Source organism: Cygnus atratus, chromosome 27 (assembly GCF_013377495.2).
Source record: "Cygnus atratus isolate AKBS03 ecotype Queensland, Australia chromosome 27, CAtr_DNAZoo_HiC_assembly, whole genome shotgun sequence".
NCBI classification, from domain to species: Eukaryota; Metazoa; Chordata; class Aves; order Anseriformes; family Anatidae; genus Cygnus; species Cygnus atratus.
Genome location: NC_066388.1, coordinates 2,450,776 through 2,475,299, shown reverse-complemented (window position 1 = coordinate 2,475,299; position 24,524 = coordinate 2,450,776). Strand labels below are relative to the sequence as shown.

General features: G+C 46.5%; 1 protein-coding gene across 2 annotated transcripts; it reads left to right on the top strand.

Moving 5' to 3' along the window:
• The first annotated feature begins 11,189 nt into the window (after nt 1–11,189).
• STC1 (stanniocalcin 1) lies at nt 11,190–22,189 on the top strand. Of its 2 annotated transcripts, XM_035562705.2 has the most exons (5): nt 11,190–11,553; nt 13,795–13,937; nt 14,940–15,151; nt 18,471–18,688; nt 20,222–22,189. In XM_035562705.2, the coding sequence occupies exons 1-5, from the start codon at nt 11,436–11,438 to the stop codon at nt 20,293–20,295; spliced, it is 765 nt and encodes a 254-aa protein (XP_035418598.1). In that variant the 5' UTR covers nt 11,190–11,435; the 3' UTR covers nt 20,296–22,189. The 2 variants fall into 2 exon arrangements, with proteins under 2 accessions (XP_035418598.1, XP_035418599.1); XM_035562706.2 differs by having other exon boundaries at nt 11,191–11,553; nt 18,471–22,189.
• The last annotated feature ends 2,335 nt before the right edge of the window (nt 22,190–24,524 follow it).

The following is a 24,524-nucleotide window of genomic DNA, read 5'->3' as shown; positions in this document are numbered from 1 at the left end:
CTCTGACTGTGTGTTGTCCTGTGCTGTCACCCATTTACTTCCCTTAAAAACAGGGAGGGAGTACAGTGAATGTAAGTGTGCAGATTTTGTGTTATTTAATTCTGCTGAGGACACCTGTGCTCAGCCTGTGCCAGGTCCGGTGGTATCCAGAGGCGTTAGGATGTGTTTTACAGCCACTGGGTTGCAGCACCCGCTCCACCCACCCAAAAACGATCAATTTTGCTACGACGAGAAGTCTTCTGCCATGCAGGTAAAGACCCTGCAGATAAATTTGGGAAGAGAGCAGGGTTGCCTGGATGCCAGGGCTGCTACTGCCTTTGCAGGGGGAAAAGTGCTTAAAAAAAAAAAAAAAAAGACAGCTCTATTCAGCCTTTTTAATGAGGAAGCTGAGGCTGAGCGGCTGCTGGGGGGATGGGAAGGCAAGCACAAGTCTGGCAAATCCTTTGAACAGTTTGGACCAGCGACTGAAATGTATTTAACTGTTAGATATGAAACTCCAGCCTTCCTCCCCCCCTTTTCAATTAACAGTTGGTCCCCAGGCTAACAGCCTGCTGATTCACTCACAGCGGCCATACAGCTGATGCTTCATAAAGTCTCTGTGTTAATCTAATCCCTAAATAGCACTGGTCTCCATCACAGCCACGGCGGCGATTTCAGTTCCAAATTGTAATTTTATTCTCGTAGCCTCTGAAAAAAAAAAGTCAATAGGTTCCTGGAGGCGTTGCCTGCCCGTCGGACAGCTCAGATGGAAAAGGGCTATTGTAAACCCAATTTAACATGCCCTTCGGTATGGACAGGGCATGACCCAAAGCCTGCTGAAGTCAGGGAGGCTTTCCGAGAGCTTGGAGTGGGCTTTTGGAGCAAGGCTGTCGCAGGCTATTCTCAGTTTCTGTCTATATATTTAGATGGGATTCTGTGCCTGTATTAGGGCCTTCCACTGCTTCTCATAACCAGAGTAGCTGAGCAACTTTGCATTCTTTGCATCCTTGCCCAAATTTGCACTTTTATTCCCGGAAGCCACGCTGAAGTGCAGAGCTGGTGTGAAGGGAATGAGTTTGCAGATTTTGCTGTGTGAGCTGGCTGCCTGGTGGCATTGTACACTAAAATAACCAAAACTCCAGGCTATTTTTAGAACTAGAGCATTCTCAAAAGCTTCCTGCCTTGATTTTTTTTTCCCCTATTGTTCACTACTTTGGGCTACACTGTTGCTCCAGTAGCCCCAAAAATATAATTGCCCCAAAGAAGTAAATTTTGGTTTCTGTGGCATGGACTCGAGTATGACATTGGTGCACCCACACCTCTAGTTGTCTGTGAAGGGCTGTTAACCAGCTGGTCTTCACCCTGGAGCTTTAGGATGTCTTTGCTACCCTCGATCCAGGCATGGTGAGCATTTCAAAGTGACACCACAGTTTTCGCCTGTGATTTCTGGAAAAGATTTAAACATTTTTCCCTGATTACTCCATGCTCCTTTTTCTCACGTGGAAGCTATGGGGTAAGCCAGAGGCTTCAGCATAGCTCTGAAATCCCTCAAAATAATACCTGCAAATACCTATCAGCCAGTGTAAGTTCTCCATAAGGAGAGACAATCTCAGCTGAGAAATCAGGAGCTTCCAGGTATAAGATTGCTAAAAGCTTTGAAAAGATTTGGTAAACTCTTCGGATTAGCTTCTTGGTAGCTATCAAGGGGTCACCATCATCTTGTAGACCCCTTGGTAGCTCCCCAGCTAGAGCAACCTGCACCATCAGAGCTTTCAAAGAACTGCCACCAGCTGGAAAGCATGTTACTGTGGTGAAGGACAGGGTGTATTTGGGGGAGAATGGTACTTTCCAGATAAATTGGCCAAAAGGTGGAAGAATGAGGATAAAACCAGTAAAATCTATCCGCTCATTCAGCCCTCCTTTCTGAATAGCACAGGTTGGTTTCCACTTTTCTCAGGCTTTGTCCAGCCGTGTCTTAAATATCACACGAGACCAAGCTTCAAATTACTGGTGTATCATGTCCGGCCAGGTCTTAAATATTTAGGTCTTAGTGAGTGGCTGGATGCTGCCATGGTGCACGCGGGGCCTGCAGACACCCACCCGGGTCCCTTAAGTGGGAAGGCAGCTGGCAGGAAACGGGCCCCTTCCTCAGGGTACGAATAAGTATTTCCTTGAGCACAGGGATTAACAAAGCCTGGTTTCCCACAGATTTGTGTCTTGTGGGCAATTGTTAATTGCAATTGAAGCTTTTCCCACAACTGGGGCATTTGACATCTCCCTTCTCTCCCTTCCCCCTTCTTCCCCCTGGAGCCTCTGGTATCCAGTGTGGGGTGCTCAGATGCTGTAGGATTTGAGTGGAGGGGTTTTTAGGGTTGTCTTCTAACAACTGTCCTTGCTAGCAAGTTATTTTTCACGAAGCTGGGGTGATGGGGAACTCTGAGGCATTTATGCCTCCATCAGACGCAGCTGAAGGTGCCCAGAGAATTAAAATGATCAGAAATGTGCACACGCCCATGCATATGCAGTGTGTTTGTGGAAATGTCACCTTGTTAAATCAGGCTAAAATTACCAAGGATGGATTTGAAAATCACGGCAGCCTTCATAAATTCCGTTGTTTTTTAATTAAGTTAATGGGTTTGGGATTTTTTTGGAGGGTTGGTTATTCTGGGGGTGGAGGAGAGGGGGCTTTTTGTTTTACATAGAGCCCAGTCTTGAAGTTTTGAATGAAACGCATGCAAAATTAAATTCTGCTAATATTGAAATGAGGATTGTGGCCATTATTATCCTATTCTGGCTCATTTACTACAGGCAGAGCAGGACCCAAATCCTGATATTTTTTTTTGTTGTGTTCTAACTGAGACGTTAGTTGCTTGATATCCACCATCCACTTGTGGATCAGGCTTTATAGTGCCTGTATCAGTTTCCCAACACTTTCAAGGGAGTAAAAGAACTCCTTTGTTCTGTTTAGAATTAAAACTCTGAGCTTAGACAGTGGAGTTTCCCAGAAAAATGCCGTTAGGTGTTAGTGATTGACAAAGCTGCTGTTCCGTGCTGGCAGATGTCAACCAGGAATCCCTGGCCAAATCTTTCAATGTGCTGGCTGGAACTAGAGCAAATTCCCTCTTCGTATGAGGCCTTTACGATGCATATTCTTACGGCTGAACACCAGATAAGCGACAATTAGAAAAGACAATCAATTTGTGGCTGCTCTGGTTTTAGTTTCCATCTGATGCAACTGCAATCTGGAAGACGAATCTCAATTTAGGACTACAAAGGGATTGTTCTCTCAGAAGATAACATGCTGCCGGCCAGGCTGTTATCTTCCGTGCAAATTGATTGTCCCATTTAGTGATGTCTCTGCTTTCCCATAGCTATTTTGGAACGAGCTGCTGAAAAATTGGGGCCATAGGTGTTGGGATTGTCACTGAGAAAGGACTGTTGACGATCCCTTAAAATCCCACCTCTTCTCTCTCCACCTTTGCACGCAGCCTAAAATTCACCTGTTTGCCCTGGCATTGAGTTTTGTGGGGGAGATGGAGATGTTTGAAACTCTGTCCTGGAAAATCCATTGTCCTCTCCCTTGTGATGAATAGTATGAAAAGGGCAAAAGCCTGTTTTAAAAGCACGGAGCTGCGACCTCTCCTGCATCACTGCGTGCCCCATTAGGAACTGGGTGGAGGTGAAATTTCCCATGGCCTCCTCCCAGCAAGGGGACAGCCTCAGATCAGCTTTTCCATTGTCACCCCCCTTAGTGTCCTTTATCCTTTTCCCTTTCATTCGGTCTGCTCCCAAGATTGTGGTCTCTTTTAAAACACTTATGTCCCCAGACCTCCCTCTGCTCTCTGCTTTGCTAGCACCTTCTCCAGTCTCTAATCCTAATAAAGGGGCCAAAACAGGTTCTCTGACTAAGCTAAAAAATCAGGTTCTTCACTGTTCTGCTGCTTACTGCGCTAGCGAGAAAGCTCGGAGCAGCTGTCAGATATTTATGCAAGCCCTTTTCCTCTTCTATTTTAAGTTCAGTTTTGATCAAAAAAGAGGATGGGGGAGAGAAGGGAAAAAAAAAGGAATCAGCTTGGAAGCCACAATACATTATTCAGAGCTCCCTGCTTCTTTTTCCTGCTCGCTGGCAGGAGGTGTGAGCGGCAGGGACAAAGCTGCTCGCGCCGTACCTGCCGGAGGAGGTGGCAGGCAAGGGGCTGGAGATGCTGACTTGTTTCTTGACACTACCCAGCCCTTCTCGCTGCCCAAACTGTGCTGCCGAGTTCATCTGCGTCTCCCCTGGAGGCCAACCCGCAGTGAACTTCAGCCAGACAATACACGCGACTCCTCGCAGCCCTACTTATTTAGCAACGTGCAGGGTTTAACATCCAAAGCAGCAGATGGGGAGGAGAGCACGCGCCGCGGAGGGCGGCAGGCAGAGCAGGGTTGGGAACAAACTGTTCGAGGCCTGTTGCTGCTTGGATTTAACCTCCTGACTGAACTGGAAGTAGTGCTACGCTCTGGATGCTGCTGGGGCTTTGCATGGCGAGCGGGACTTGGTAGGCAAAGCAGCCCAGCTCATCTCCATATGGGGTCAGGAGGAAAGAGGAGGATGGATGCCTTGCCCTCCAGTTAGCACAACGAGTATTAAGTGATAAAGATCCCGAGGGCAATGAAGCACAATCGTTGTGTTTGAATTCTCAGTTGGTGAGGATATGGGGGATGTCTTTCCTTCTGAGACCATCGCTGAGCTGGTTGTTTCTACCAGGAGCCCTACAAGGAGCAGAACGATCTGTACTGGGGATGTGGAACCTCAGGGAAGATAAGGAAAACTCTCCTGGTCTCCACCTGGGACCAGGACGAGGAGCATCCAGGGGTCTGAGCTTCAACTAGCCCCAGATCCAGGAGGCAGAGTGATTCCAAGGGACCTCTGCAGCCCTGAGCTTGCATCGGCTGCAAGTCAGCCTCTGGCATGGGCTCCAGAGCCATAATCCCCACGGGAGCTTTCCCATTTGCTTCTATATGTTTTGAATTACGCTCTACTCACTCAGCTCCTCTTATTTAACAGGACACTGTGTTATTTAGGGCTTGGCAATTAATAGTTTTTCCATGAGAATAATTTTTCTAGCTTCTGAAAATCATGGGGAAAGAATGATTCCCATGTTAAATTTCTTGTCAGGAGAGTAACCAGAATGTTTAATATACTAACTTTAGGATCTGTAACTTGTTACGGTAATAAAAAGAAAAAATACAAAATGACACACTTGCAAAACAAATTCCAGTAACTATTGGCTAGAAAAGTTTCAAGAGACTTTCTCAAGAGTAAAGTGAGAATGCTGCCATGTCATTCCCTTTATTTAAAAAAAAAAAAAAAAAAGCTGTTGTGCAAATTGAAACGTATATTGCTGGCAGATTCCTGCACACTTATTTCACGCCTAGTGCAGAGGACACCCTGCGAGAGGCTGAGCAGGGAATGCTCTTGCCTGCCTGTAAACAGGGGAAAGATCTTCCCAAGGATCTTTCCACAGCACACATGAGAAAAAAAAAAAAAAAAAAAAGCAAATTCATGATTCATGAAGGCTCTGGCCATAGATCTTGCAAAGAAATGCTTGGCAGCTTTAGAGAATAGCTGGGTTTATTTTAACCTTTAAGAATGACACCAATTTCACAGCTGTTAATGCTATGTGGCTCCTACGCTTTCCAATGCAAATTGCACATGAAGGGCTAATGCATTTTGATGAAGGGGGGGGGGGAGGCAGAATCTCCATATTAATGCGCCGATATCTTTGTTCTGAAGTGTTTAATTTTATGCTTTAATGAGAGATCCTCTTTCTGGTTAAGGCAAGCCTTTGCAAGAAGCTATTTGGATATTTGCTGGTGTCATCAGGCTCTGGAGCAGGGGGAGGGAAATACTTGCTGCGAGGCTGGGGGGTTGTCTCCGTGGCAGGCTGGGAGTCCCATGGAGATGGGGGCATCCCTGAATTAAGGTCTTGCCCAGAGCCCCTCACTATCAAAATTGGGATTAACACTTGCTGTGGTCAAAAGAACTTTGGGTTTTGGCTCACCCTCCTGCAGAGCTGCTGGCTGCGGGGGGAAGTAGATGTGACGGGTGTCCGACCACTCTAAAATTTGGGGTTTTCCCCCTCCCTTCCACTGTGCCAGCATCTCTGAGCTCTGGTTGCTCTCACTTGAGGTGAACAGCTCTGCTGCTGTGTGCAAAACCTGGCTCTCCGTCTCCATTTGCATCCTCCAAACCCCATTACTCATCTGCATGAGGTGGGGTAACCTGCCAAAGCGTACCGCCACGTGTAAATGCAACTTCCTCGCCTCCATGGGCCACGTCCCACTTCTGTAACTCCTCTTGGGTAGCTTTAGGGCTTGGACCGGGACTAGCACATCTACCTGCTGGCTGGGAGGATTAAAATAACCCTGGCTCTGTGTTCCAGGTACAAATCCAGTCCAAGCCAGTGATAATCGGTGGTTGGTTAGAGCGGAATAAAGCTGTCAGCCTGCCACAGCAAAGCCTTCAAAGGGCTGGTTTTACCTTCCACAGAGGGGGTTTTTTTTCACTGAGAAGACCGGGACAAGGCACCACAAATTGGGTGCTGAAAGTTCTTTATGTCTCCGGTACGTGATGCACATTTGGGCTTAATCAAAATCCCATTGAAGCAGGCAGTCAGGATTTAGAGCATGGGATTACAAGTAATGCTGGGTTATTATTAATAATCGCTTTTCGTCATGCGTTGCATTTACAAGATATGGAACAAGTCTAGCAGAAATACACTAAAATACTTAATGCTTTTATTTAAAAAAAAAATCAAATTGTGCAAAATGAATAAATCATGTAGTGCAGTAACATGAGAAGACCTTTAACTTGGTCTCATTCATGTCTCCAATTAACTCGAACGCAGCAGAAGACAATAGCTGCAGCCTTGTGTTGGGCATTAAACAATCGCACCTTAAACAAACAGCGGTCACGACACAATTAAGCCTATCCTGACTTTTTGCATATAAACCAGAGGTATTAAATCCCTTTGTTTAATAGGAAAATTTTGAGCAGTTTTTTTTTTTTTGTTCTTCTCATTGCCAGGTTTGTGGAGCGAAGGCCAAAGCCTGGAGACGGCTCCAAGTGGCTTTGTTGGGGCAGACACCCAGGTAACTCAAATTGGATCCTGCCTCTTGGAACAAGTTCTGACATCACTTACTCCGGTGCAGCCGGGGTTATTCATTTGGGCTAAGCAAATTAAAAGGTTCTGCTTAGCCTCTCCCTTGCTTTGCTTTTATACTGTCAGTGTAATTGAAGCTACTCCTGGTTTATAACCCCACGCCGGGGAATATCGCATCCAGACAGCGTGTGGTGACGCATCGGAATAATGGCGAATATTGAATTCGGCGGTTATACTAATGTGCACCTGCTGAGGAGCTGGTCCAGCGGGATGTGCACGGGCGGCTGGCGAGTCGTCAAGGCCTCGAGACGGCACGGGTTTCATCCTCATAACGCACCCAGTATATCCCATGCGGTTCGGCGCTCTGCCCCGTGCCGGCCGCGGTCCTGTCTCCGCACGATGCCGCTTCGATTCGCGGCTCCCTGCATCCAGCCCTTGTGCTCCTCGGCCGAGCCAGCTGCAGCGAGCCGCGAGGAAAGGGTGGGGTGGCTGCGTACGTGTGTGCCAAAGTGTCGGCAATCCTTTGCTGGGGAGGAGCAGACGTGCGGGGACGACGCGGCGGAGCGTGGCTAACACCCGAGGTGAAGCCGTCGCTCACGTCCCTCCGGAGCGCAGCGGATGGAGGGGGTCCCGTGCCGGGGACGGGGGGGGGACAGGGGTTGAGTTACACAATGGCAAAAGGGGGGCCCTGCCCTGCCAGCAGCTTCCAGGCAGGGAGCAGCTGAGCGCGGAGAGGGAGGGTTATTGACTTTGGGTTCCCCTCCTTTATTTCCCTGCTTTACTTCCTCCTCTCTCCCCCCTCTATTTCTTCTCGAGGTTGGGCAAAAATCTTAACACCTTGGGAATAGGCTCGCAGAGGGACAATGGTGTGTGCTGTTCAGTTTAATGGGATCCCTTGAACGGAAACAGTGAGAAGGGGCTGGTTCACTCGGGGCTAACAGTGCCTTTTTTTCTTTTAGTCTTTTTTTTTTTCCCTTTACATGTATCAGCCGGAAAACAAAGGTTTGGGACATAAACCCTTCTATTTCAGGGCAGCATTTAACCTGACAAGGAGGCTAAGGAGAAAATCCCTCCAGCAGGTTATGCTGAGCCTTTAGCAATGAATAGTAGGACCTGCTTTTGTTTTTTTTAATTTGTGGGATTTTTTTCTCTCCTGGTGAGGTCTCTCGGGTCCAGGCCAGCTATTAACTGAGAACAGGACGAATCAATATTTTTAGGGAACATCTTATTCCATAGTGGGTATTCTTCTTGAGTCCCTAGACCTTCGAGCAAGAGTCCTGGAGATGTGACCCTGGAAAAAGAAAGCCACCAATATTTGAGCAGTTTTAGGACTCCTGGGCTGGTTGTTTCTTCTTCCCTTAAAAGCCTGAGTGCAAGAGAGAAGCCAAGCCCCTCTGTCATCACACGGTGAGAGCAGAATGGGAGTTACAGGGGGATTTTGCTGTACTTGTTGCCTTCAATATACAAACTAGCTAATGCAAATACACTCTGGTACAAAAGGACACAAATACCTCACCTGTAAATGTGCTGGTACAAGTCCGCCACCAAATTTGACAGCAGCTCCGTGTGGGTTCTTTGCTCCCAAATTCATTTTCCAAATTTCTTAAAGCAGTAATAAAGGTGCTGCCTTCCCGGGGATTTTGTGGAGACTTGATAACGCTTTTTCTGATGCTGTAATGTTTCCACGTGTCCTGAGCCAGTGTATCACACAGTATGGTAGTGCCTGTTCCCATTACCAACCTGAGCCTCATCTTACAGTTAATCCTCTTTTATTGCTGTTCACAATCAGAACTGGTTGCTTTGAAAACCTGCAGCAGGTACAAACACTCCAACTACCATGCATGGCCCTAATAGAGTCAGTCAGCCCTGGATTAATGCTAGGAGAAAGAATAGAAAACGTGCTGGAAGGATTTTGGTATCTATAGGAACTACTTGCTACCTTCTAATTTTTCCTTGCACTTGGACTCAGATCAGGATGTATACGTGCTCAGAGGACCAGGACAACCTGTTTTGTTTTGCAAACTATTTCAGTTCAGATTGAAGCATTCAAAAAGACAAGTAGGAATGTTCACCTTGGGGGTGAAGGGGTGGAGGATTTGGGCTTTGAGTTTGAAATTCAATTTTGTGGAAAATGCAATGCTTCCACTCCAAACAGGACTTAGATAGAATGGTGATTCATCCCCCATTGAAGTCAATGCCAGAGTTGCTTTTGATTTAATCAGAATCAAACCCTATGGGATTATTCTCACTTGCAAACTGGACTGGTCCTATTAAGTAGAGAAACCACAGTGCTTTTGCAGGGCTGTTTTTTTTTTCTTCTTTTTTTTTTTTTTTTTTATTTAATTAAATTGGCTCAGTGTCACAAAACTGAGACGAAACCCGAAACCCTTCTGTTTCAGTGCTTTTTGAGTGTTCTTGGAACATCTGGCACAGCTGTTATTTTGACCCCAAGGCAGGAGTACAACCTCGCTCCTGCTCCTATTCCAATTGAAGCTGACACCAAATATGCCAACACGGACGGGGCTGCACAGCCCAAACCGAGCTGTCAGCTCCCTCTCGAAAGAAATCACAGCCCAGGGATGGGGCAAGGAACCAGAGCAGCCCCGTTGTCACGGTTAGAGCTGTCAAACCTAGGCAAAAAAAGGACAGGAATGAGGTAAAGCAGTGGGCACTGCTTCTGGAGCCCTGCTAAGGAAGAGGCTACTTCTGTTTTTCTTTAAATTGCTTCCTTATTGACTTTTAAAATTAGCCACCCATAAACCTGAATGAATGCCCACGAGACGAGGGTTTTTTTTTTGCACTTCCACTTAATGCAGATTTGTAGAATCGGCTCATCCGAGCTGAACGCAACTTGTGTCCACGGATGTATTTATGAATCTGTTCAGGCTGCGTTTCCTTGCCTGGCACCGCGGAGATGAGAGTCTTTTTTTCTTCAACAGAAAAGATCGTGGGGATGGCTGGGTGAGAACCAAGCACACTCAAGATGCAGAAGAAGCCATCTCATCTCCGATCAGTAATATTTGATACCTAAATCCCTTGACTTATCCTAAGCTGCAGGAATTTGTAACTTTTTTTGTCTGTAAATCTTCTTTCTCCGTGCACCTTCCCAATTTCATTTCAGCTCTAAGCCTTAATACCGCTGCTTATACTTTCATCCCTTAAATACTCAGAGCCTTAAATTGTCTCTGTTATACAGGATAATCAGTTCTGTAGTGTGTTAATCCTCATTATGTGCCTATTAAAATGAGGACTAAATCAGGCATTAGGGTGCCTCCTCCCGTTATGAAATCTGAAAAACAGAATTGAGCTGGAGGGGGGGAGAGGAAAACCACCAAACACCTAAAAATTCTTCCTCGAGCTTCACTCCGAAGCAGTAACAGCAAGCCTGTGCTGAGGTCGGAGGTACGAACGCGTGATTTTATTACCATAATTGTGCAAGAGAGGGGAAGGCGAGGAATGCCGCGCGCGAGGAAGAAGGGTTTGGGGTATTTGCATGTGCCTACGTGAGGAGCAGTGTGTATGTGTGCGGGTTTGGGGCCGAGCACACGCTCTGGCAGGCGCTGGGCGATGCCTGCTGCCGGCACGCACGCGGGGATGTCCTTTGGGGGCTGCGCTCAGGTGCGGGGCAGCGAGGCTGCAGCGAGCCCCCATCGGATGCACCGCATGGAAAAACCCCTTCCAAGCAGCTGTAACCCTGGGGTCACCGCTAACCAGATGGGAAAATATCCTTTCTTAAAAGGGCAGGTGATTTTTTTTATTATTATTATTATTATTTTGGGAGGGGGAAAGATTTAGGACTGCCCTGTCATTTCCTTGAGCTCAATTAACCGTAGGAAGTTCCCCCCCCCCCCCCCCCCTCCCTTTCCCACCGCCTCGCCGACGATTAACTTTTGGGCGATTGTTGTTTGGCAGGTACTTTTAATTGGCTGGAAAATATTCTTCCTGTGAAGTTGCAGTTTTCTGGGGCTTGAATGAGTCCAGTCTGCCATTGGCTCTGCCCAGCGCCTCGCGATTGGCTCGGCGGCCCGCGGGGGACCGATAAGGGCGGCTATAAATGCTATAAAAGCCCTCGGCGCTGCTCCTGGTCCCCAGCGAGCAGGAGCCGGAGGGGCCAGGCAGAGCGGGCGGTGGTCCCCAGGCGGGCGTACTCCTCTCGCTCTCCTTGGCAGCACATCCAGCTCCGCGTCTTTGCTCAAGCCGAAGTGGAAGAGGAGACGCGCACGCACGCACACACACACACACATATATACCAAGAAAAAAAAAAAAAAAGAAAAAGCCAAAAAACCACACTTAGCGGAAACTTGTCAGAGAATGCTCCTAAAGTCTGGTTTGCTGCTGCTGCTGGTGATCAGTGCGTCCGCATCCTACGAAGCTGAGCAGAATGACTCTGTGAGCCCCAGGAAACCCAGGGTTGCAGCCCAGAACTCAGGTAACAGCCGGCAAAGAGGGCTTTGAGCCTCAGCCCCGATGTGTTCAACTGTCTCAGATGTCTCTGCTGCTCGTTTTTCCTTGTTCCTCCCCCCTCCCTCCTCCTCTTTTTTTTTTCTTCCTTTTTTTTTTTTTTTCCTTATAAACTTGATGCCTGGTAGGAGCAAGTATTAATTTAAGGGACTGGTTCAGGAGGATATTGGTGCATAGCCGGAGAAGAAATCTTCTTTCAGGAGCTGGGTCAAGGAACCGGTGTGTGATCTGCTTTCAGGATGTAATCCATTCTCTCTCCTCCTCCCCCATCTCCTAAATGAGTTCCATGTACTTTTTCTCCCCTCCTGCTTGCATGTATCTCTCTCTTCTCCCATGGCAATTATACTTTGGTGTTAAATTCCTTGCTTTTTAGGAAGTTGATAAAATCCGTGGAAATTTGACTGAACCATTGTTCTGCCAAACATCTGCCTATTCAAAGAAGGGGAGAGAGATACACGACTTTGAAGAATGCAGTAACCTAGAAACTGTCCACTGCTAGCATTTATTTTCAAAAACTGATTGCTATCAGTTAGATGGTACCATAAAAATACGTTTGTGACATTTAGCAAACTTGCTTTTACAATAGATAAAAAAATTGCTGGCAAGTCAGCACTGGATGTCTCTACTTTGTGCACTATAGATGCTCAGATAAGTTGCACACATTGTCTTGAACAATGGAAATTAAAAATCTGTCTTCTAGTATACTGAAAAGATATTAGGTCTCTAATTTGGAGCTCATTAACAGATGTCTTATTTTAGATCTGCAAGGCTCTGCAGCATTATACTAGGGTGTTTGCTCAATTTCCTTTTGTATTTGGTTGCTATAGAAACATAGGGTCTCACTATTGCACTGTGCCTAAAACAATAAAAGCTTAATGCATACTAAGTCTGCTGAAAGCAAAGTTATAATTCGAACCTGTGGAAACATAATTATGGGAATGACTTGTGCGACGGTGAGGTTATGAACTGGGGAGAGGATGATCTTACCAAATATTTCTCCCTTTAGGCATGTAAGGAAGAGCGGAGCACAAGGAGGGGTTAATTGGGTGATTTTTTTTTTAATTTTCTTCTCCGGAAAGATCCTAGTTATGAGATACGTCTTTAGGCTACAACTTAGTTCTTAATAAGGTGTGCTCTCTTCCACTGAAAGCAAATCCTCACTTTTCCTACACCTAGGATCTTGATGGGAGACACCGGGTTAGCATTTCTTCCTAAAGAATGTCTCGTAACATGAGCTGCAAAAGTAATGAATACGCCTTGCACAGACACATAAGGGGACAGATGTTCAGCTTACCAAAAAAGGTTAATCCCCACTAACTTCAGGGCAACCGTGTGGCAATACTGCTGATTCATTGTTAAAACGCACACTATCTGCACGAAAAGAGATGGGATGACATGGATACCCTCCTGTTCAGACCAACTACTGCCTCAAAGGTGTTAATTATGCATGGTCATCTCCATTACCTTAACTTTCTCTGCCCAAATGCCCCTTCTCTTTGGGAATTTTTTGACCTTTCTTGGCTCTGCTTGCAAATTGCTGGGTACCACGTTAGTATTTAGCACCAAATTCCTCGTTCGAGTCCCTTGCAGTACTGACAATTAACAAGCAAACTAAAATCTTATTCCTAAACACTTTACGCTTTTTGGAACACCGCAAATATTTCCAATGCTAGCGAAAGCAGCGCTTCCGTGCTGCAAGTCCAAATGTCATGCCAGCTTAGTGGTAACCACCATCACTTCAGTCTCATTTCCAAATGTGGTTTATGAGCCAGAAGCTGCCAAACTGCCCTCACCTCCCTTCTTAGACCGCAGGGACAACCTCGCTGCCCGGTATTCCTCGTGGGTCCATCCTCATTGCTTCTGCCTTCTCTAGAGGAGCTGTAGATGCACACAGTCACAATTAGGTTGGGATGGACCTCTAAGTCTCCATCAAGCCAAAGACTATCAGACGTCACCTTTCTTTTAGTCCACGTAGCTGATCGAAGGTGTTGGTAGTTGCATTTTCCATTCCTCGATTTGCCATTGATGTGCTGTTGCATGATTTAGGATCCTAACTTGCCTTTTGCTCTTCGATCCCTCTCCCTCCAGCCCCGAGGAGCAGTAGGGCTACTACTGAGCATGACCTGGCTTCATGATGGAGAAGGGCTTCGTCGGCCGGGCATCGGGGAGTGATGTGTGTGTAACCTTGTGCCTGTGCTTCTCTCTGCAGCCGAGGTGGTTCGCTGCCTGAACAGTGCCCTCCAGGTGGGCTGCGGCGCCTTCGCCTGCCTGGAGAACTCCACGTGCGACACAGATGGCATGTACGACATCTGCAAGTCCTTCCTGTACAGTGCTGCTAAATTTGACACTCAGGTACGGCGCGACTATAAAGGGAACGGGAATAATCCCTCGCCGTTAGAGCTCCCTTGCCGTGCCCTGGTTCAGCAAAGTGCTTTTACAAGTCCTGCGGCACTAAAGCACGTGCGTAAAGGCTTTGCTGAATGGACACCTTAATTTCTCTGTCCTCACAGAGCTGGGCTCTGTGCAGGCTTAACCCTTCCTTTCTTACAGCCCTTCCTGCTGCCTAGCCACTCCTCTGAGCCACGATTTTGGGTTTTGGCCACAAACGCATCCTTCAGGGCTATTTTCTGCACTACATTTTCCACATACTGGATGCTATGTGTGAGGACTTGGCAGGGAGCGTTCTGTGGGGCGGAGAGCTAAGTTTCCTCTTCAGGAGGAAATATAAACGTTCTTCTAACAAAGTAAGTCTTCTGACTGTGTGACCTGGCACAGGGCTGGGATTTGAATTGGAAGTCTTTGGGCCTGGGAATGTGCGGCCAGATCAGCCTCTCTGGAGCTGCAGGCACTCGCAGCAGGGTAAATAGGATAATATCAGAGGACTGCGGCTCTGCCAAGGGCCGTTTTCCATCGTACTTTCTTCCCCAAATGTGCAGACGCCTTATTCCCTGCATGCTTGATCCCAAAGACAAACTTTAAAGCTCTTACAGCATCTTAAGCTCTGGCGAGCCAGATGTGTTAAACCCCTGGTATGCAGCGAGCGGTCCAGCCGCCTCGCAGAGGGCAGGATTGGCCCATCTGTGGTGCTGGCCCTCCTAGGGCTGTTCACACGAAGGCTTCCTTTGCTTAAATCTTTTGGGAACAGGAGGTCACTGTTCTCAATGGACCGTATGCATCCCAATCGAAGCTGCAGCATTTAGGGTCCAATTCCCCGCTGTGCTCGGTAAGGGACCTCCAGCAGGTCTGTAATTGCAGCAAGGATAATTAATAGCAGCCAGCCACAGCATAGTTATCTGTTATTACATCCCTTTCTATGAAATTTGTTGCAGTTTAAGGTTTCTCTCCTGTTTCCAGGGAAAAGCTTTTGTGAAAGAAAGCTTGAAATGCATCGCAAATGGGGTCACGTCCAAGGTGTTCCTCGCCATCCGGAGGTGCTCCACTTTCCAAAGAATGATCTCCGAAGTGCAAGAGGAGTGCTACAGCAAACTGGACATGTGCGGCATCGCAAAACGAAATCCTGAAGCAATCACGGAGGTCGTCCAGCTTCCAAATCAGTTCTCAAACCGGTACGTGGAGCTTTCCTCAGCTGAATCGCATCAAATGCACAAATGTGAAGCATAGGGAAAGAAAGGAGAGGAACCGAGTAGACTAACTTCTTACAAGTCCTAATACAGCTTAGCCTAAGTCATCCTTTCTGCCTTTTCAAATCCTTGTTAAGTTTTACCAGCATTCTTCTGATTCTCTTTTTGGTAAATACACTTATAAACATCTCCAGGGGAGAATCGTAAAATTAACTGGACATACATTACTTCAAAGCCTGGAGTTGGTTGAAATGTTAGTTCTTTGAGTTTGAATGCAGCGTAATGGTAAACAGGGCTTTTAAATACCAAGCCAGTTTGATTATATTGCCATATTGACCACTTAGGAGCTTCTCAACCTACTGCAGCGTCATTCCCTTCTTCAGATTGGGGCCATCTTTTTGGGGTTTATGGCAAATGAGTGAGCTCTTGCCCTCAGAATTATTGAGGTAATACAAAGAATTGGGAAGGCTGAAAGGGAACCAGTGGATGGGGTCCTCTATACCCTTATTCTGCCAAGATCCAGTAGATTGTATTTATAGGGATAGTCTAGTGTTCTTCATGGTCTCTTTTAGGGCTGTTTTCACCCCAGTTCCTTCTTGATAGCAAAGGCTGCCTGCAGAAATGGGCACGTCATGCTGCTCTCTGGCACTTTATCTGAGCACAGAACTGCCCTGTCCCCATCCTCCAAGGACAAGGGACAGAGAGAGGCTTCAGGGAGCTGCTGCAGTCTGCGCAGTCACGCTGCAAGGACAGGGATTTCTTCTTCTAAATCCTGGAACAATCAGTGCTGAGTCTTGTGATTGGGATAAAAGGGATCTTTTTGAACACTTTGAGTAAATATGCTCTAGAATCTGAGTGCAAACAGACCGAGCTGCAATTTAACACGTTGGCTGGCTGCGGCGAAGGCTGGAGCTCCTTTGGGGTGGTTGTTGGACCTAATGGAGAGCATCTTAAGCCTACAGACCTATTCTACCCCAGGCAAGCCAGTGGTGTATAGATGCTGCATCTCCAACCAGCATAATTTCATTACAAAAACTCACTTGTAGACTATTATATCCAGAAAATTATACTTGGAGGAAGGCAATGCCGGTAGACGAGGAGGGAATTAGTATGTAAATGAACTCTCCAACAATTCAGGAGGTCAAATGTGGTTTCTTCTCCCTCTGTCTTTCTCTTCTGCCCCCGAGCAACTTTGGGAGAGGACTGCTGGGTGTTTCCAGGCTGAAAGAGCAGCTGGGGTTCACGGCGTGGGATGAACCAGCCCTTGGCAGGGCTGCAGGGGCGTTGGGGCGAACATGTTTGGACAGCAGAGCCAGGAGGGCGCAGCGGGAGCTGCGGCGATGTCGCACGTGTTCGGGACGTTCCTCTCCGGAGGATCGAGCCCAAGCCAGAGCCGCTCTCTCCCGAGGCACAGGGAACTCCTCCCCCACAGCCGCCAACCCGCCTCGAAGCCAAAGGATATTATGACATGTTGAGTAACAAAAGCAGCAGGATTTCCCAGCTAATAGTTTACATTAAGGTCTCCTAAAGCATCCTGCTTTCCCAGCCCCTGTCCCAACATAGCCACAGAATAAGAATGTGCCACTTGGCCTGGGACACCGAGGGGAAGTAGTTAAAGGTCATAGCATCTTCCTGTGATTTAATCTCATGGCAGGAGCAGAGGAAAGCCTCGCTGCCTCTGCTCTCAGTCTGGCTACTGCAAGGCGTTATCGAGCCATGAGGGTGCAGCTATGAAAGGCACCAAGCTGTATTTTACAAAGGAGGTGCACAGAGGATGGTGGATAGGATCTTTTCCTTGTGTCCTACCAGTCTGGGACTGGTTTAAACTGGGAGCATGGTTTGCACAGATGTATTCACCATCTGTGCGTGCCTCTGACCTTAACGCTGCCGTGCTCCCGTGTGCCAAAGCCTGGTCCTTTTGTACTTCAAGTGCAGCAGAAACTTTAACCTCACCTGACCTCCCCTGACTGCTCCAAAGGCCGGAGCTGCGAGGTAGGAAAGGAGTTTGAATGCGAAGTCTCATTTCCCTCTTCCTTCCCCTCCTCCTCCTGCAGGTTATTCTCTTCTCTGCTCCCGTGGAAAAATGTCATGGTGACCTTAAAGGCTTAAAATAAGCTCCCTGTTGTCCTTTCAGGCAGAAGTAGCCTGGCAAATATGGGACGGCCCCTCTTTTCCCAACTTTCTCTCCTCAGGGAGATGATCGCTTGTACGGTGAGCTCTGTGCGCGCAGGGCAGGGCCGGTGCTGACTTGGCCCTTTGGAGGCTCAAGCAGGGCTGGGGAAAGGGATCAGCACAATTTCCTGGCTCCTTTCTGGAGCAAAGAGCCTGCACTCGAGGCTGCTGGAAGGCAAAACTACAGCAGCAGGCAGGCACGCAACAGGGGAAAGCAGAAGGTGCTCGCTGGTTGTTTTGGGCGCGCTTAGCTTGCTGGAAGGGACGGTTGTCTGTCCTAAAGATTTGTCCCCAGGGAATGCACACATCTGTTGGGCTCTGACTTGCACCGAGCCTGCTTTTCCCTCCTCCAGCCGTTTGCCACTGGCTGTGCATGGAGGGGAAGGGAGAGGGAGGGCAGGGGATGGTGCCAGAGATCCTCAGGGGTCCTGGGAAGCACAGGGATGGATTTGTTTGCGGCAAGGGTCCTCCTGGCCCCGACCAGTGCTCTGCTTAGTCTGTCACCCTGCCTGATGATGGGCTCTATCTGTTGGAAAGATGTGGTGATTTTTCCTCCAAACGCTCTAGAAATAGGGGTGTTAGCAGGGTAAAACACATGTGCAAGCCAGTTACATCGACTTAGCTCCTCACTCTCTTCTATTTCCCGATCCACCAGTGTTACACCAACACAGCTTGGCATTGTAGCCTTAGCTTGCAGAGTTGGAGCAGCTGCTCGTTTAGGATCACTGTGTTAGAAGTTCAGCCAGTTGTATTCCTTCCATACCTCATGGGCACAACATCTCTGGAGCAGGGCATTTGTTAGATGCAGTGAGAATACACACGTTGAACACTGACAAATTGACTTAAAACAGGTTTTGTGGCGCTAAGGGACGTGCTTTAGGGATGGGACTCGGTAGGTTAGGCTGATGGTTGAACTTAAGGTGATAGAATCATTAGGGTTGGAAAAGACCTCCGAGATCATACCAACCTAGATGATTTGATGATTCTAGGAGCACATTTCTAAATTACTTTAAAATTAGAATATCATAGTTTTATGCTTGGGCTGGTCGCCTGGCTTCGGATCACCTCTTACCTTATTTCTTTGGTCATGCTGGGAGATGTCTTTGGGTAATAGACACCAACTCTCATGCAGGTATTACAACAAGCTGGTGAGAAGCTTACTGGAGTGCGACGAGGAGACTGTCAGCACCATCAAGGACAGCTTGATGGAGAAGATCGGGCCCAACATGGCAAGCCTCTTCCACCTGCTGCAGACGGACCACTGCGCCCAGGGCCACCCACGCACGGACTTCGCCCGGAGACGCATCACCGAGCCGCAGAAGCTAAAACTCTACTTCAGGAACCTCCGAGGTGAGGGGTCCAGCCCAGCCCATGCGAAGCGCAGCTCTGCCGAAAGCGCGTAACGCCGCGGGGAGCGCGCACGGGTGTGTAAGGGATGCTAAGCACTACCAAAGCTGAAGTCTCTCTTCTAGAGGAGTTAATGCACCCCAAAACCAAGTGTACTGTAGCTAGTTTTAATAACAACTAGGAACTGGTTTTAGATTTAGTCATTGATATTTTCTATTCCTCTCGAACAAACTTTTGCATGGGTCTGTGTTCAGTGTCTCAGCTTTCCCGCCGTCAAAACGTCTCCATCTCTTTTCTTCCCCCCACAAAAAAAAAAGATATCCCAAACAATCTTAGTCTTAAATAGCACCATAGAGTAGTCAGGCCTTCAGACGCCGATCTCTAAATGTACTGTAGCGCTAACACCGTTGAAGTCTGAAGCTTTGGCACCAAGGAGAATAGCTGATTCTCGCTTGTAGGAAGCTGGTAGGTGACAATAGATGCACTAACAACTATTGCACATCCTAAAGATGTCAGTGGAATTCGTGTTATGAATCTGTGCTGGCCATGGACGAATATGAATGTCATATTCCTGGTCTCTTAGTGTCATGCAGTCCTAATCCTTCCAATCCAGCTCTGTTAACCTGTTGATTAACCAAACTCGCTAGCTGTGGGTGATTCTCGTTACCGGGACCTGGCACCTCAGTGCAAAATGAGCTAAAACGCGCCCCCCCCCCCGACACACACCAAATCAGGAAAGGAACATTTTGTACTACGGAAATGATTAAAAGCGGTGCCAGTCTATGGTTAAAGCTAGTCAGAAGGTTACATAATCTTGCATTGTATTTAAAAGCTAACATCTATGTACTGTATTTAACTATCTAAAGCTTTAAAAGAAATCTAACAAAAACAAACCCTGTCTTAAGACAAGAGTATTAAAGGTCTTGCTCTAACTGTGGTATAAATAGTTTTAAAATCTGTCATGTACTGTACATAAATTCCATGAGAGTCTGCTTTAAAGGAGCAGAATATAATAACTTTATTGCATAAACTTAGTTTTGTAAGTTAGCTATTTTTCTTTCCTGGAAACAGTATCTCTGTCATATTCAAGAGTTCACTTTCTACTCTGTGGCCTTTTTATAATGGAAGAGAGAAAAAGATTAGAGCAGAAACAATTAAGACATGGCCAGGAACAAACCTCTCTTCTTAGGTGAAATGAAAAAAAAAGCAAAATGGAAATAAAAAAAAAAAAAGAGTTCAGACTGGCCAGTCCTGTCTCCACAGAGCTGCTGTGAGACTGTAGCTGTAGCCAGGGCACGAGCGCTGCTGGAGAGCTGCTTGGGGAAGCAGGTGGCTGACAATGCTGCTTTGGGATCTCAGAGCTGCCATGGGGGAAAACATCCCTTAGGAAGGGGATTTGTGGGGAAAGGCAGGGAAAAAATAAAAAATCCTTAAATTCCCTTAAGCTTCAGCAGTTAAACAATGTGCCTGCCTTTAAGAGGACACACGCATTAAGGCTCTCGGCTCTGCCTTTCCTCCCATCCATCTCTTCTGCAGCCTCTGCGAACATGACCGCCAGTCCCACAGCAGTAGCTGGGGGCCTCCCCCAAACGCCGCTCTCTGCACAGTAGCCTGGCCGGGCTTCGGCGAGCCAAAAAAAAGCCACATTGTGGCACGAGATCAACAAGGCCAGTTCCACGCTCCAAATCTATCCCGCTAGAGTCCGTCTGCGGAGTGGATGACTCTTGCTCAACTAGTTAGAGAGCTAATAAAGGAGGTATCTATTTTTCTTTTCAAAATCTAAAGCAATATAACTTTTTTTTTTAAACCACAAAGCCTTTAAACAATAACTTGCTGCTAATATATTGAAACCAGATGCAGTGGCAGCATTTCTGATATTGCTGTCTTCATTAAATGTAGCCCAAAAGTGCTGTCATAAAATTGTAAGCAGCAAAAAAATGTTGCTGACGGTAGAGGGTTGGGGTTTTTTTTTGTTTTGTTTCGTTTTTGAATACTCTGAATCGTGCAGTCCAGGGCAAACAAGATGCAATATTGCTCGCTCTTAAATCACAGTCAGGTATATAGAATCCAACGCGGTAAAGTTTTGCAAGGTGAAAACCAAAGGCCCCTTGAATATCCTGACCCTGAAGGTTTGATTTTGCTTAGGAACCAATCCCAGAGCCGTGCAAGTGCTGCTCTGCGCCCTGCGGCATCGCGCCTTGTGCGGCGCCTGTGGGAGAGGGGGTTACAAATTCGGGAATTCCGCTGGGTGTTGTGCATCATCTGCATTTGGCTATTTGGGAAGATAGTCACAAAAAGGTCTTTATGTGGCTCAAGTGCCCAAGCAGCCACCTGGATGGCTCTGGGCTGTGCAAAGCAGCTCCCGTTTCGGGTGCCACACGTCCCCATGGGCTCGCACCAGCAGGGCGCACCGTGGACTTGTAGCAGCCCCGAGTTCCCACAGAGGTGCTCCTATTAGCACGTGGCTTCCCCATTGCTTTGTGCATCATTGCTGTGAAAACCCACAGAAGCTTTACAAAGTTGAGTTGAGGCTGGGGAGAAGAGCCCACACCCTAATTTTTTGAGTTCTCATATTTTATTTTATTTTTTCAGTAGGAATTTAAGCTTGTTTTCCCCTTAGCATGGGTAGGAAGATGACAGAAAATAACTCCCCTGGTTCAATTCGCTCTGCTAGCACAGGTAAAAGTCCTCTGTGCAAACCAAATGTTGCCTTCCTGCACTGGTGCAGCTCCTGGGGACTCCCCAGATGCCCGGTGTCGGAGAGAGCCCACAAGATTTTTGAGCTGCTTAAGGCATCCCTGTGGTCCCTAGGCTAAATTAGGAAGGGAGCTGCAAGCACAGAACCATAAAATCAGAGGGCCTGGGGTTCACCTTGCTGAACTTTCGCCTTGTAGCCTAAGCTGGTCATTTAAAGCTCTCCCTTAGCAGTGGAAGGGGGATGTGGAGGTGGGGGAGGCGCTTCCCATCACCTGGGAAGGACGCCTCGAATTAGGGGAGAGATCCCCCTGGAGATGGGGAATCATTCTCAATATTAAGTCCAGCTATTTCACATTTTGTTTAATCTCTAATGCTTTATTTTTTTAATCTTGCGTTCACTGCAGAAATGATTTCTCTCGGGGGCGGGGAGGGGCTTATCTAGAAATGTTTGCATGATTCTCATTGTGATTTGTTTGCACTTTAGATGTTTTGTGCCATTATAAATTTGCATTATGTATTTATAATTTAAAGATACTTAGAAGGGGGAGAGAGTTGTTTGTTTTGTTTTGTTTTTTTGCTGAGTACTGGAATAAACAGTGAGCATATCTGGTATATGTCATTATTTATTGTTTAAATTACATTTTTAAAGCTCAGTGTGTTCATATAAAGGTTATTTGAAACATATCATAGTAATGAGAAAGATGCAAGTTATTTTCTTTGCTTATTTTTATAATTAAAGATGCATAACATAATGAGGCCTATGTTGGATTTTCTTCTGCAATGAAATAAAATGTCAAATTTAAGGGTTTTCAGTGTCCGACTCTTTCTTTGAGCCTTACTGGCACCCCTGATCCTGGTACTCCCCAACAAGCACGTCCTTGCACCCACCTTCGACCGAGCATCGTAGCTCGAGCACCTCAGGAAAGAAAGAAAACCATTTTCCCCATCACGTTAGAGTCAGACTTGTTCAAGAGAACCAAGGACTAAGTATGAGCAATACAGCTGGATTTAAAAATAAATAAATAAATCTGTTCTTCTTCCTTGTTTTTTCCAGCAACTTAGAAATTACTTTCAATTTTGCTTTTATTGAAACCTCTTTCCAGTCAAAAGCTAAGCTTATAGTAAGGCACAGCAACTAACCAAAACTGGGAATTACCATCTTCTGCAGAGAAAGGCTGGGCACAGTCAGCTCTTGGGGCTCAAAATTCAGGGTGACGGGCCAACACACTACTTACTTAATGAGATGCTATGGGGCTAGAGCTTCCTTGAGCTCCTCTTCACTGCTGTTAATTGCAGGTGAGGACAAACCACCCCACATCTGCTTCATTGGTACAGGTCTGGAAAGTGCCCCTGTTCCTGACTCCAGGTGAGCTTCATTAGTCCAGCAGGAGCTAATTGCTCAGGAAAAGGTGGAAAGAGCAATTACTCCATCATCTGAAACACTTGGCTGTGCTGCCTCTTCAGCTGGGTTTCTCATAAACTCCTTTCCCCAAATGAAAATGTCAAAAGCAAAAAAGGATTGCTAAGAAATGTCAGCATCACATCCATAACTGAGTGTCACATAGGCTGGGCTTACCAAAGGCACACAAATACAGTTCCAGTCCACATACAAGCACCGTTTGGTCCTGAAGTATTCCAGGGGACTTCAAAATGGATGGGACCATCTGAATTTTCCACTTGTTTGCCATTAGTAGAAATCCCCAAATCTCTTTCTGATCACATCCGTCTATTCTCCTACCCGTAAATCACCAGCTGCTAAGTAACAAACCCACCCACCCCATTTTCTAGGAGTCAAAGCTGCAAAGAAACCAAAGAAAGTGCCCAAAAAATTAGGGATAAACCATGAATTATACATTGCTAGAAACAAAGGCAGTTCACATTTCTGCTCTTGCAAAGAAAGAGCCTTGGAAGCAGTACAGATGCCACACTTTTAAAAGCTGAGGTTCACAGCTATTTTGTCAATAATAACCACTATAAATAATTACTGTCAATACAGTGTACTATTCCTACGAAGCGTTCATATATTTCAGTCTGTATGGCTGCCTCATTTGCAAACCACATCTGTAAAATGAAATCGTTCTTGGAGAATTTGAGGATTTTGCAGGGACAGAGCACCTCACCCCAATGTATGGAAATCTGGAATTTTCACTTGGAAATCTGCATTTTTCTGTGAAAACTACACAAGAAAATCTGTCTGAGAGCCTCCTGCTATTTCAATATTTCCTACAAGGCTGGCAGACTTGCTGAGTAAACCAGGGCCACCAGGCAAGGGGCAGAAGCAAGCCTGAATTTGGGGTCAGCTCACAAAAAATGAAATAAAAAAAGACAAGGACTGCAGCAGCACGCAGGGTCTGGGGGGCTCACACCTGCTGATGCTTGGCTGTGATTCAGGCATGCAAAATAGTCTTTTTTTTTTTTTTTTTAATTCTTCTTATCCCCAAAACAGCAAATCCTGATGGATAAAATGGGCTCCAGCAGCATTTCCTAGCTGGAAAGTGATGGCAGGCTGGGCTCAAAGAAATCAGTAAAAACTAGCACACACCGTCATCAGTGCTAAAACTTAAGCCCAAAATGGGAGGCGTGAATTACACATGAGCTCTCTACCATGGTTCAAAGCAAGATAACCTGTGGTCCATAAGAAACTGCAACATTAGAATACAAATTTTCCTTTCTCCTCCTAAATTCAAGACTTCTTGGAGGGTTTATGAATCCTATAGACTAAAAATGTCTATAATTCATTTACACAGTGTATACAGCAGGCAGCATTAACCAAGCGAAGTGCTTTTAAAGAATAATCAAACTGTTTGAAGTTTATTATTATCATTATTGTTGGAAATTTCATTTCATGGAACATTTTAACCTTGCCATCCCCAACTGCAACACCATTTTGGAAATGCAACTATTTCTCATGAGATACCAAAAAAAAAAAAAGAAAAAAAGACATGTTTAGACCAGTGCTAGTAACAAGTGTTTTGATTTTAAGAACTGCCAGCAGCAGGGGTTTAATCAAAGCAGTCACCGTGGTGGAAAGTCTGTGCAGAAAACAGATCCTAGGAAAGGAAATCTCAGCTCGGTGATGGAGAACGGAGTGCATTAAAGTCCTGGTTATCGTCTTCAAATGGAACAAACAGCCCAGGAGTTA